Source organism: Bubalus bubalis, chromosome 2, assembly GCF_019923935.1.
Source record: "Bubalus bubalis isolate 160015118507 breed Murrah chromosome 2, NDDB_SH_1, whole genome shotgun sequence".
In the NCBI taxonomy this organism is placed as follows: Eukaryota; Metazoa; Chordata; class Mammalia; order Artiodactyla; family Bovidae; genus Bubalus; species Bubalus bubalis.
In genome coordinates, this window is record NC_059158.1 from 47441499 (window position 1) to 47456278 (window position 14780).

Genomic DNA, 14780 nt, shown 5'->3' on the forward strand with positions numbered 1-14780 from the left:
GAGTCCCATAGGGAGTTAGGGTTTCAACACATGAATTTGGAATCGACACAGTTTAGTCAATAGCATCATCCTATACACTTATATGGGCTTCCCAGGTGATGTTAATGGTAAAGAATTCACTTGCCAATGCAGGAGACAGATGTGCGTCCAATTCCTGGGCCGGGAAGATCCCCTGTAGGAGGGCATGGCAACCCACTCCAGTATTCTTGCCTGGAGAATCCCATGGACAGAGAAGCCCGGGGGGCTACGGTCCATGGGATCACAGGAGTTGGACACGACAGAAGTGGCTTAGCATGCATGCGTGCATACATTTCTATAGCACTTTCTCCTGTTTTAGAATGATTATAGAGCAATCCCCTGTTGCTCTGTTTCTTTTTAGACATGAGTGTCCTCATGCCAGACCACATGACTACGTCCCCACTGTGTCCCTGGCCAGTTCTGTGCACTTCACAGCCATGTGAAACTGAGCAGGATCTTGTGGGGCTCCTGAACACGGAAGCTTTTCTGTCCCGTTTCTTGTTTGTAGGGGACAGCCTCCAACCTCCATGACCTTCCCTGAGTCCAAACAGCAAGTTCAAACAGTCACTAATCAGGGAAGGGAAGGGATGCAGAGACAAGGGAGGAGCAGTCAGGAAACACCAGCACAGCCCTGGGGCAGGGTCCTGGTCCCCCAGGAACTAAAGCCCCCAATATATGGCAGATGTCAGCATTCTTCATTCCAGAGAAGACCACCCGGGGCCAGATTAAAGGAACCAGAGAAGCTCATCAAGAGATCAAGAGGTCACCTGAGACTGGATTAGAGGAATGCAGACCCTGCACACACCGCACCGTATCAGCAACGCTGCCTTTGAATCATTGCAATAAAAACTCCTCACCAAATCCTCCCAGGTTGAGACACACAGCTTCCGAGGACAAGAGCCCACTATGTCCCCTTCTGCCTGTCAAAGCAATAAAACTATTCTTTTCTATTTTACCCAAAACTCTGTCTCTGAGATTCAATTTAGCACTGGAAAACAGAGGCTGAGTTTTCAGCATCACGTGTGCTCCAAGCTGGTTGAAGGAACAAGGGCAGAAGGAAGTTCCCATTCTGCCCCTTCACCAGGTCTCCCAGAAAATGGTATAATTAGCAGGGGGGAGTAGCTTGGTCAGGTCTAAGAGACACCTGGGGCTTTGCTGGAGACAGAACACCAAAACAAGCCTTAAGCTGATTCAGCTGCTGAATGTATGGGCTTCAGGCCTCTCCAAGGTCCTCATCAAAGTCACAGAAGGACATGTCATCAATTAAGCTAAACTCTGGTCCACCAGCCATTCCTGGGCCAGGAAGCAGGGGCTTTATCTGCCCAGGCGAGTGGCACACAACCCAGTTTCTATGTTCTTATTTCATGTGAATCAGTCATTTAAAAATAGGGTAAATAATTTAATAAATTATACCCACTGAATAAATGATCACTGCGATGCATAATAAACTCAAAATCAGTTATAAGTAAGTATTAAAAAATGCTGCATTCAGGCTTTTACAAAATTTTATTGTACTTTGAATAACAAGCATGTAACAAATTTAGAGCATGATAAGGATGGAATATCTCAAGTTACATTCCTTACAAAAGCATTAAGTACAGTACACAAAGATTGTTTAAAATATTTTAAAGTCTGCTAAAAAATTATCAAGACATCCTAGGATCTATGGAGTTACCTTTCCTGTCAACTAGAGCACTGACTCCCATTAGCTTTGCTACAATAAAAGTTAACATATATGAACATACACATATAGTAAATGAAATGGAAAATGAAGGCATGCAACAAACATTCCAATTACTAAGCAGGTATGAAGAAGAAAGTATTTTTAGTGTTTCTGAACTCATGATTCCTTTGAACATATTAACCAGGTCTAATGAACCTTTTTCTCCAGAATGTTTTTAATGGTTCATATTTAGACCATTCCCAATGCAATCATTACTGTTTTTCAGCATCATCATTCATTGAATCATCTGAGAATTTGCAAATGGAGTAAGAAACACATTAATCTCTTTCACAGGTGATATTCAAAACACCGAACGACCAACAGTCCATCACCCCTGTCTGATAAGCACAGACACTGGAATAGTGCTCATGTGGTGATGCAGTCTGTTCCCAAGCTGAATATCAGCCCTGATCTCATTTCCCGCGGCCAGATGCACGTTTCAGCTAATGTAGAAGAATGAGCTATGAAACATGAAATTCACACAGACAAGAAATTGAACTCAAATACTCTGCTGCACGGAGGCTGAACGTGAAACTTTTCACAGTGACTGCAACTGACTGGCTGACAGGCGATGGTGGGTTGTTTTTTTTTATATTCAACTTTGATTAAAACAAATGGACTCACAGGAAACCCTTGAGATTTAGTTAATGCTACCAATCTCAAGGCTCCGAAGAACTGAGGAGCCTTTAAAATCAGTATACGTGACCTTTTCTATATTTTTCCTTAAGGAAAAAAGAATAATAAAAACACCGAGGTACTTGAGTTTCTTTTCAAGGGATTACTGTTGTTATCTTCCTGAGATGCAAAGACCACAAAAGAAGAGCACCATGCCGAGGCTGCTGGACGAGGCACCAGAAACTAATAGTTTGGTCCTTTTCGAAAGGGGTCTCTTCCAACAATGACACTAAAACACAGCGATGGATCACAGATGCCCGGGGCGCCTGGCTGTCCTTGGATTCCGGGTTTTCCGTGGTCTCCATCTTTGCCGGGGAGGCCTGGGTCTCCAGGAGGACCTTCTTTGCTTATTCCCGGGGGGCCCTCTGGACCTATGATGGAACATTAGCAACATATGAACACAGAGTTCGTTTCTGGTGCTGACACAGCTGAATCTGTAAGACATGTAAACTGGAAAAAAGACTCTCTTCAACATTTTACATATTTGCACTCAAAGTGGAAAGAGAAGGAATCCTCTTGATAATTCTATATGCCTTCCATTTGGAAAAGAACTATCCAAAAATAATTTTCCAAAACTAAGCCAAGCTGTGTTATTACAGAAATCATGCAGCTAATGAAGACACAGAGCTAACATTTTAAGATTTCAATTTGTGGATTTCACAATTTAAAAAATTTCCATTTTAAGATTTCAATTTGTGGCTAAACTATTTCTTACTTTCAGCTTACTTTTGCCAATATTATTTTAAATTTGCCAGTAATATATCAGTAAGTGAAAACTTTAATGAAGCCACTTTTGTGCCATATTTGCAGTCAAAAAGATTATTTTCATTATAGGTATATAGTTTCCACATTGAAATACATTGTCATTAGCATAATATCATAATAATCCATACACAAAGGTATTATAACACCAATTTGTAAACCATAATTTAGTTCAACTAGCATGCTCAAAGAAAGGAAAATTAAATCAAGACACTGGCCTTTTAAAGTTGGTGACCGAAATATTTAGGTTTGGGGATGGAGCAATGTGGTTTGGGAGCACTCTCTATCACTAATAGTTCCTGCTATTACCACTAATAAATGTTTATTCGACACTTACTGCTGCTGCTGCCAAGTCGCTTCAGCCGTGCCCGACTCTGTGCGACCCCATAGACGGCAGCCCACCAGGCTCCCCCGTCCCTGGGATTCTCCAGGCAAGAACACTGGAGTGGGTTACCATTTCCTTCTCCAATGCATGAAAGTTGTTCAAAACGCTTTGCATACAAATTATTGAATCATCTGCTCCACCTAAAAGCCTCAAAAAGTAGTAACATCTAAAATAATAATGATGATACACATTTATTGAAAACATAGCTTTGGTTGTCATACACTGTCTGAAGGCACAACGTATATTAACTCATTTAATCATCCAACAGTGTCATGATACAAAGAAAGCCCATGCTTTTGAACTATGATGTTGCAGAAGACTCTTAAGAGTCCCTTGGGCTGCAAGGAGATCCAACCAGTCCATCCTAAAGGAAATCACTCCTGAATATTCATCAGAAGGACTGATGCTGAAGCTGAAACTCCAATACTTTGGCCACCTGATGTGAAGAGCTGATTCATATGAAAAGACCCTGATGTTGGGAATGATTGAAGGCAGGAGGAGAAGGGGACAGCAGAGGATGAGATGGTTGGATGTCATCACCGACTCAATGGACGTGAGTTTAGTAAACTCCGAGAGTTGGTGACAGACAGGGAAGCCTGGTGTGCTGCAGTTCATGGGGCTGCAAAGAGTCGGACACAACTGAGCGAACGAACTGAACTGAACTGAAATAACATCTTATCACTATTTTACAAATGAGAAAACTGAGGGAAAGCAAAGTTAACACAGCTAGCAGAGTTTGGCTTTTGAGTCCATTTCAGCTTTATTTTGTGTCCCTGAGAATCATAAAGATAAGATAGTGATACAGACAGTGATATACATTAGATAGGCATGAGCAACTGAAATCATATGAGAGCTAGTCTAAGGAGTGGTATTCTAAAGAATCGAAATGAAAAATGAGAGGGAATCTTGAATGATTCATGAATGTAATATAGGATAAAACTTCTAGTAGTTAGATCTCAATGTGCTGAATGTGAATCACTCAAAAAAGGAAAGAAAAGTCTTGATTTCAAATCTTTGGACATAGATCTATGGCGATTTTTCTAAAGCAAAATGTGCAGGACACTTATGAGCATCACCAGTTCTTACCTGGGGGACCAGGAGGACCTTGTGCTCCAGGGTACCCAAGTCCTTGGCTCCCCTTTGCCCCGTTCCGTCCAGGGAGGCCTGCAGAGTGTCAGAGAGGTGAATAAGCTTACTTTTCCCATAAAATCACTTCCTCCTAGATTGTTTCTTTCAAAGCTGTTAATATATACATTAAAGAAAAATAAATCTTTAAAAAAAGTTTCACCTACTTATTATTACTTACCACCTATTTATTATTACTAATGGGAAAGAGAATTTTTTAAGCCACAAGTTTTAAAATGATTAATGGTCTAGAAACATAATGAGATTAAATATTAAGAAAGGAAAATTATTGGAATTAATTTTGAAATTATTTAGCCCTTTCTGTTAATCATAGCAGTTCCTTTGATGAAATATCTAAATTATTCAAATCATATTAAATTAAAAGGAAATAATTATCAACCAACATTTCACATAAACATTCAGAGGCAAAGAGCAGTTAAGTTATGGCCTACTATTAGAAAGTTTGGTTGCAGAACCTAATTTTTTTTTCTTTAAGATTTTTTTTTAATGTGGACCATTTTTAATGTTTTTATTGCATTTGACACAACACTGCCTCCACTATTTTTTTTCTTAATTTTTTTATGGTTGGCAACATTTTTATTTATTTTTTTAACCATTTATCATTTATTTATTATTATTATTATTATTTTTACTTGACAATATTGTATTGGTTTTGCCATACATCAACATGAATCCACCACGGGTGTACACGTGTTCCCCATCCTGAACACCCCTCCCTCCTCCCTCCCCATACCATCCCTCTGGGTCATCCCAGTGCACCAGCCCCAAGCATCCTGTATCCAGCATCAAACCTGGACTGGCGATTCGTTTCTTTTATGATATTATACATGTTTCAGTGCCATTCTCCCAAATCATCCCCCCCGCTCCCTCTCCCACAGAGTCCAAAAGACTGTTCTGTACATCAGTGTCTCTTTTGCTGTCTCGCATACAGGGTTATCGTTACCATCTTTCTAAATTCCATATATATGCGTTAGTATACTGTACTGGTGTTTTTCTTTCTGGCTTACTTCACTCTGTATAATAGGCTCCAGTTTCATCCACCTCGTTAGAACTGATTCAAATGTATTATTTTTAATGGCTGAGTAATACTCCATTGTGTATATGTACCACAGCTTTCTTATCCATTCATCTGCTGATGGACATCTAGGTTGCTTCCATGTCCTGGCTATTATAAACAGTGCTGTGATGAACATTGGGGTACACGTGTCTATTTCAATTCTGGTTTCCTCAGTGTGTATGCCCAGCAGTGGGATTGCTGGGTCATAAGGCAGGGGAGATACCATGATCACTATTTTTTTTTTTAAAGTTTTAGTTTTTTGGCCCCAAGACATGAGGGACTGCAGTTCATTGACCAGGGATCGAACCTATGCCCCATGTATTAGAAGGTTAAGCCTGAACCACTGGACCACCAGCAAAGTCTCTAATTTTTCTTATAATAGAAAACAATGTTGAATACAGTAACAGATGTTACCAAAGTCAAAATAAAGGAAATGGTGTCTGTGATGTTCTATTAAAAGACATTATTGGACTCAAGCAAAATTTCTAAGTTCATTGTCAACATTTTCTGATTTACAAGTTCACATGCTTCATAACCTTGAACTTTCTCTCTTGACTTTAGGATATGCTTTCAAAAAATACAATAATTATTCTTTAACTCAGTTGACAAATTATTTAAAGATGTAGGGATAGAAACATTTTTTTGTCTTCAAGAAGACAAACATGAACTCTTGTCTATTAAATCACTTTAAGAGGTGAATACAAAAAAATATATTTTTCTGTTGTTCATTTGCTTACACATACAAACTAAGTACCTTTTAATCCTTTGGCACCTGGGCGTCCTGGAGCTCCCATTAATCCGGGAACACCATCTCTTCCTGGCAAACCAGGGAATCCTCGGGGACCTTCTGGGCCCATGGGACCAGGTGGCCCTGGAATACCAGGGGAGCCGTGCTGGGGCTGGCAATGATCACAGCTTTGAATTCTTCCACTTTGAAGTAAGACAGGTAACTGGGCTTGAAAGCAAAGAAACCCCCACCCTTATGTTTAAATGGTGAATGGACATTAATAATATCACTCATAATTTTAAAAAAAGATTTACAGATGCTTAACTCTTGGCCAATAACTTCATTTCTAGAAATTTAACTAGGAAATATCCATTGCTATTTACAATAATTTTATTGTGGAAATTGCTTCAAATAAGGGGGAAAAGTACCTCCCTAAAAGAAACTGTTAAATTATAAGTGTCATATTGGGGAATAAAATTACTAGAATTACGTCAGAAAATAAAATTTAATCAATGGTGAAATAATGATAAATTACTTTATGAAAAAGATTACAAACGTTACATGTAAAAATACTTATCTAGGACAGACAAAGATGGATAAATGTCCTTTATTTTCTTCTTTATCTTACTTATACTTTTATAATTTCTACAAAAATATTTATATTACTTCTGAAATTTGAAAGTTATTAAAATCTGTATGTTTGAGACTTACCTCTTAATACATCAGTGCAAACTTGTCGAATAAACTGTTCTGAAAATTCTCTCCCCTGCATCAAATTATTAGGGGTTATAACATGGACATGTCAAGTACAAAGAATGAAAACATAAAAACTGTGAAAGAAGCAGAATACATACAGGTTTCCCATCCATTCCTGGGGGGCCCGGATCACCTGGTTGGCCAGGTGGCCCCTGGGGGCCCGGGGGCCCCATCTGACCATCCACCCCAGACTCTCCTTTGGCTCCAGTGGCACCTCGGGCACCAGGCTCTCCCTTTTCACCCAACTAAAAACAAGAGAAATCGTCAGAAGTTCTATTTAAATATTTCAGGAGGTATAATTGCACCATAAAAGTCCTCAAGAACACAGATATGAATAAATACAAACATATATCTAAATTATACAGGTAACTGCTGGGAAACACCATAATTTATCAGGAGGGAAATTTCATACCATATTAAACAGCAATTTATCCATCCAATCAACCACCCATCCAACCCTACAAATAACTGTTACTTAGTACATATATTGATTAGGCGATATGCATAGTACCAGAGACACATCAGTGACCGCGACAGTCTTGTTCCCACAGAGTTTAAATTCTAGTGGTAGGCATAGAAATGCACAATAGTCCTCACTGGAAAATACGCAGAAAAACAGTTCCTAATTTAGAATAGGAATCAATACTATTGACAAATGCGTACCATTTCATACCTAATTCAGTGAACCTGCAAATTCTGAAAATCTCTATTTAGGAACTATTAAAGAACATGAAAGATATTTTCTGTTTGGAATGTCAACAGCTAGATTTATTTATACAGTACTGAAAATTAAGCCCTGAGGACTGGACAGCATAATACAAGAAGAAACATACCTCTCCTTTTGCACCGTGATGGCCTTGAATTCCCTTTAAAAATTAATAGGAAAAAAAATGTGCAAGTTACAGTACTAGCAATGTGGCATGTACCCTTTAGACATATTTAATCAAACTTTAATTTTTGGTTTGGAAGACAGCAATAGTAATAGTGGCAAAATTATATATACAACAGACCTTTCTAAAGGAGACAGATGACCAGGAAATACACTAATGAATAATATAAAAGGGTTAATCTACATAACTTTCATTCATCTATATGAATATTTTCATATGATGAAGGTCAAATATGTAGGTTAGAATGGCATTCTATCTGAATTCTTTTAAAACTCTACTCTTATTTTAAAATATATTACTAGTTTAAGGAAAATTAAAACTCAACTCAGAGAATATACCCAATATTTAATAATAACTATAAATGGAGTATAGCCTTTAAAAATTGCAAATCACTATATTGTAAACCTTATATATAATTGTACACTAACTATACTTCAATAAAAAGCTCAAATCAGTTAAAATAAAGGAATATTTATTCTTTTACTCAGTGATTAAGATTCTATTTTTTTTCAAATTTGTATTCTTAAAGTTAAATTTTGTTTGAGTACTATAGATAAACAATGGGTTAAAGAAAAGATAACATAGGGAAGAAAAACATACTGTCCTATGCTTAAGTCACTCATGGCTGGAAATTCAGAGATTAGGAAAGCAGCATGTTAGTGTGAAGTCAAGTGGGCCTTAGGAAGCATTACTATGAACAAAGCTAGTGGAGATGATTCAATTGCAGCTGAGCTATTTCAAATCGTAAAAGATGATGCTGTGAAAGTGCTGCACTCAATAAGGCAGCGAATTTGTAAAATTCAGTAGTGGCCACAGGACTAGAAAAGGTCAGTTTTCGTTCCAGTCTCAAAGAAGGGCAATGCCAAAGAATGTTCAAACTACTGTACAATTTCACTCATTTCACACGCTAGCAAGGTAATGCTTAAAATCCTTCAAGCCAGGCTTCAACAGTACATGAATTGAGAACTTCCAGGTGTATGAGCTGGATTTAGAAAAGGCTGAGGAACCAGAAATCAAGTTGCCCACATCTACTGAATCAGAGAAAAAACAAGAGAATTCCAGAAAATGATCTTCTTCTGCTTCATTGACTACATGAAAGCCTTTTACTGTGTGGATCACAAAAATCTGTGGAAAACTCTTAAAGAAATAGAAATACCAGATCACCTTACTTGCCTCCTGATAAACCTGTAAGCAAGTCAAGAAGCAATAGTTAGAACTGGACATGGAACAAAGGACTGGTTCAAAATTGGGAAAGGAGTACATTAAGGTTGTAAATTGTCACCCTGCTTATTTAACTTATATGCAGAGCACATTAAGCAAAACACTGGGCTGGATGAAGTACAAGCTAGAATCAAGATTGCCGGGAGAAATAGCAATTATCTCAGATATGCAGATGACACCACCCTTATGGCAGAAAGGGAAGAACTAAAGACCCTCTTGATGAACGTGAAAGAGGAGAGTGAAAAAGTTGGCTTAAAACTCAACATTCAGAAAACTAAGATCATGGCATCTGGTCCCATCACTTCATAGGAAATAGATGGGGAAACAGTGGAAACAGTGATAGACTTTATTTTCTTGGGCTTCAAAATCACTGCAGATTGTGACTGCAGCCATGAAGTTAAAAAATGCTTGCTCCTTGGAAGAAAAGTTATGGCCAACCTAGACAGTATATTAAAAGGCAGAGACATTACTTTGCCATCAAAGGTCTAGACTAGTCAAAGCTATGGTCTTTCCAGTAGTCATGTATGGATGTAAGAATTAGACCATAAAGAAGGCTGAGTGTCAAACTGATGCTTTTGAATTGTGGCACTGGAAAAGACTTGAAATTTCCTTGGACTGCAAGGAGATTAAACCAGTCCATCCTAAAGGAAATCAGTCCTGAATGTTCACTGAAGGACTGATGCTGAAGCTGAAAGCTCCAATACTTTGACCACCTGATGTGAACAGCCAACTCAATGGAAAAGATCCTGATGTTGGGAAAGATTGAGGGCAGGGGGAGAAGGGGACGACAGAGGATGAGATGGTTCGATGTCATCATCAACTCAAAGGGCATGAGTTTGAGGAAACTCTGGGGTATAGTTAAGGACAGGGAAGCTTGATATGCTGCAGTCCATGGGGTTGCAAAGAGTCAGACACGACTTAGCGACTGAACAACACAAATTTTGTACAATGGGCTTCTCAAGTGTCACTAGTGCTAGAGAACCCGCCTGCCGATGCAGGAGACCCAAGAGATGCAGGTTTGATCCCTGGGTTGGGAAGATCCCCTGGAGGAGGCACGGCAACCCACTCAAGTATTCTTGCCTGAAGAATCCCATGGACAGAGGAGCCATAGGAGAGTGAGACATGACCGATGCAACGTAGCATGCATATGTGCATGTTGACCAATACGGCAGTTTTTTCTTCCCATGATATAAATTGCACCCTTTACCTGAAGCTTTCTCACCATCACAATCATGGGATACATCTGAATGGTTCCTTTAAAGTTTTTCCTCTTATCTTTTACATAGTCATTCCAATGACATTTTTGAGAGATGATAAGAACCTTTAGGAAATACACTAGAATTTTTTGTTTTTGAAATTCATTGTACATTCAGGCTCCAAAATCACCCAATATTAGTTTAGAACAAAGGGTAGAGCTTTCACAATACACAGGAGGGATTTCATTAATCAACTTTATTATTTTTTATTGAAATATAGTTGATCATTAATCAACTTTTAAAGTTAAAAATTCGTGTTCTGCAATTCAATATAAAATTCAGTGTATAACATCTCAATATGAAACTCAGTGTATAACAAACATTTCCATGTATAACAATGAAGTTTGAGGATTTATGTTGATTTATTTCCAGGTTCCTTCAACATGAAGATACAAATGAGGCAGAAGAAAAAATTAGGGAAAAATCAATGTTTGGCACAGAATAAGGGAGATTCTCAAAACTTGAGCATAAAGACACTAAATTTTAGTTTTCATATAAAAATCAATCAGTGAGTAAAACACTCTCTGTCAAGCCATTCTTTAAATATAGAGGTTTCTGAAGAAATGCAGAGATGTCCCCTACCAGATAGAATCCTGCAATTGGATCCAGGTAAGGGGAAAGATAAAAGATAAAAGGATAAAAGCTCCCAGGACTAGAAGCAAATTAGAGCTGAAACTGAAAACAGCTGTCAGCTGAGAATCCACTTAGATGATCTTGTGAGAGAAACATTTGCTTGGACCCCATTCATAACAAGAAGGCCAAAAAAAATCAAATCATACACGTGCAGCACTTGGGAGGATGACAGGTAACTTAGGGCTTTGTTGACTTAGAGGGGTGGGACAACCGCTCAGCCGCTGAGAGCCCACAGCTGCCCCGACCCCTCTGCAGACTCGGGTCATGGCGGTGGAAACGCAGCTTCTAACCCACCCAGGACAGAGCTTTCCAGCAAACCCAAATCCTGCCTTGGGGGAGGCAGACTTGCTTTTTCTCTTGGGAAGTGAGAAAAAAAAAAAAAAGAAGAAGATGTTAAGGGAACCTTGCCAAGGGTGTCATCTGTCAACCAGTGAGCTAGCCGCCAAATTGTGCGCTCAGAATCCAAAGGAAATAGGCTCCTATCGGAGATTCTGTGAGTAAAAGGTGGGAGGACCGGCCGGGGTCGTGGAGGCTGACGCATGGAGAGGTGAGGCTCTCCTGTGAGAAGAGCCGTGCACAGATGCTGTGTGGTTAACCCGGGGAAGCAGAGCAGGGAGGCGAGGAGCAGGAACAGAGCTGCCTGTCATCCGGCGGTTTACCATGGGGTGAAGGGGCCCAAACTGAGGAGACCTTTCTTCCTGACCGTCACTGCACACGGGCGGACTCGGTCCTGTGCGCTCTCAGTGACGCCTGCTCTGAAGCTCAGCTTCTAGGCTCTCAATTTCCCGACACCCAGCGCTCGCCTTTCATCTAAGACGCGCCCGGGGCCCTGTGCTTTCAAACACATGCCTTCCCACCCGCCAGGGCCCCTCCCATTCCTCCAACAGAGGGACCCAGAAACTCTGCCCTTGGAGCCGTCACCTCACGATTTCATCCCCCTACCTCCAGAATCAGTGCAACTACGGAATCTGCCTTATGCCCACACTCCCTATCAGTTGGATGATTTTATTTGTCCAGTTCGGCTCTGACTTAACCTACACGCCACGTGACAATCTCACAGAAACATGGCTTCAGAGGAGGAGTTTAGTCAAAGAGGAAGAAAGTTAGCGCTGAAGCACACAGGTTACTACGTGTAAGACAGATAGCTGGTGGGACCTTGCTGTGGAGCTCAGCCTAGAGCAATGGGATGGGGCTGGGAGGCAGGCTCAAGAGGGAGGGGATATATGTGTGTTTATGGCTGGTTCACATTGTCAGACAGCAGAAACCAACACAACATTGTAAAGCAATTATACTCCTATTAAAATTTTTCTTAAAAAGGAAGAAAAGCATGTATTATATATCCATTCCATGACAGTTCCCTGAGATGGGATTGACACATCCGTAGGGTAGCAAATTGTGTCTTTGAACAAACTAGAGGGAAACAAGTCAATTCTTTTACTACACAGGGCCTCAACTGCTCACATTTTAAGAAGAAAATAAAAACTCAGCAATAGGTACAGAGATGCTGCTATGAACGGCTGCCTGGGGCCATTACTACTCCAAGAAGCATGTGGAATTGTCTACCTTCAGTCATTTTTTAAAATGTGGACCATTTTTAAAGTCTTTATTGAGTTTATTACAACATTGCTTCTGTTTTTACATTTTGGATTTTGGCTGAGAGACATGTGAGATCTCAGCTCCCTGACAAGGGATTGAAACAGCACCTCCTGCACGAGAAGGCAAAGGCCTAATCACAGGACACCAGGGACGCCCCGGCCTTTAGTCATTTACTTGGTCAGAAATAAGTATTGAAAGTCAAGTTTCCCAGCCACAGAGAGTATCAACATGGGAAAATAAAAATATAAATCGAACAATTAAAGCAAGCCCTGATCACCATCACCACGAGGATTCTCGTCCCTGTGCACTTAGAATGCACACCACACCTCCCCTTCTCCTCACTCATTTTTATTTGCAAGTAACTCTCTCTCAGTCTTGTTCAGTTATGTGATTCATTAATTCATTTTCCATTAAAAAAAAAAATACCTGTAATCCTGGAATCCCTGGTCTTCCATTTTCTCCCTTTTGACCCTTTAAAATTGAATAAATGTCATTTATTAGTTCACACATACATGATGCATTCACACATACAACGCATACTATGTACTTTGCTGCTGTCTAGAACAAAGGTCACAAGAGCAGTGATGCAAATATGCAAAATGATGCAAGAGAAGAGAAGAGAAGAAGTGAGAGGAAAGTCAGCCTAACCTTAAAGTTAAAATTGACCGAGACAAGGAACAAACTACTGACTTTGGGGAACATGTAAGTAGAACGTGTTAGACAGTTGAGGGTGTTCTGCAGAGTCCATGCTCACGGCATGAAAACTGTTTAAAAATCCAGTGACTGTGGTCATTTTCTTAATTTCAATGGCATTATGTTTGGTGTGGATTATGCACATGTGAGGGCAAGAAGACCACTTTACAGACATTTTAAATTTAAAAGACATTTCTACATTTACACTGTAAAAAATATTTTGAATGAAGATCTTTAAATTGGGACAAATAAAGAAAACTTGATAAAGATACAAACATATTTGTCCATTCAATTAATATTTTGTATAAGACATCCATCTTGTATAAGACATTGGGCCAGACCCTGAAACACCACTATTTCATCCCTATGTTGATAGGGTAATTAATATAGTCTAGTAAAGCATACACCTAGATATACAATCAGTTCAAGATCTAGTGACTGAAATTTTAAATCACTCCTGAATAGCAGGTTGTTTTTCTTTTTTTCATTTAGTTATACCCATGAATTCCCAGGGGCGCTGTTTGCTGGCAGGACCCTGTAACAGAGTCCCTATGTTGCCATCAAGTTGCTTACTGTGTAGTGCAGAAACTAAGCAAATTAATATCTTAAATATGCAGTTAAATTCCAAACTTCAAAGTGGCTAAGATTCTAAATCTTAACTGTTCTCAAAACAAAAACAAATGTGCATGATAAAGGTATTAGCTGACCCTACAGTAGTAATCGTATTGCAGTATATAAATGGATCAAACCAACACCTTTTACACCTTCAACTTACTCAACTCACACATTTTTTGTGGTTGGGAGAAAGGGTGACTGGACTCAAGAAGACCAGTTAGAATGATGCTTCAGTCACCCAGGACCCATGACAAGAAATGACCAGGGTGGTGGATTTCAGAGCCGGGGCTTAACTCAACTTTCATTGTCCGAAACACATTGGGACTGTGACCCTAGCAGGTTTTTATTCTGAAATTTTCTCTTATGCCTCCAGATATTCCAGAGTTTTGAACATTCTGGGAAATTTTGCAGTGTCTTTGTTTTATGTGAAACTTATTTTATGGAGCAAAACTCAGCCACTATCACTAAGCTTTATAATTTTAAAAACATCTCTGAAATACTGTCTGTCCAGATGTATAATTTTGGTCAGAAAAATCTTATATATTTCTAGAACGTGAAAGACTGAAAGGCCGACAGATACAGTTTATTCCTTATCAGTGTGTCACTGATTCAGCCAGCAGTGTCCTA

The 14780-nt window shown here is 39.5% G+C and overlaps 1 protein-coding gene across 3 annotated transcripts in view; it reads right to left on the reverse strand.

Moving 5' to 3' along the window:
* Positions 1 to 1505: 1505 nt before the first annotated feature.
* Positions 1506 to 14780, reverse strand: part of COL21A1 (collagen type XXI alpha 1 chain) — a 236239-nt gene continuing 222964 nt past the window's right edge. For all 3 annotated transcript variants that reach the window (XM_044931869.2, XM_025272314.3, XM_044931871.2), the window contains 7 exons: positions 13272 to 13316; positions 8083 to 8115; positions 7348 to 7494; positions 7205 to 7259; positions 6521 to 6721; positions 4650 to 4727; positions 1506 to 2787 (listed from right to left, as the gene is read on the reverse strand). In XM_044931869.2, the coding sequence (XP_044787804.1) occupies positions 2600 to 2787; positions 4650 to 4727; positions 6521 to 6721; positions 7205 to 7259; positions 7348 to 7494; positions 8083 to 8115; positions 13272 to 13316 (747 nt within the window). In that variant the 3' untranslated portion in view covers positions 1506 to 2599. The remainder of the gene's footprint in view (positions 2788 to 4649; positions 4728 to 6520; positions 6722 to 7204; positions 7260 to 7347; positions 7495 to 8082; positions 8116 to 13271; positions 13317 to 14780) is intronic.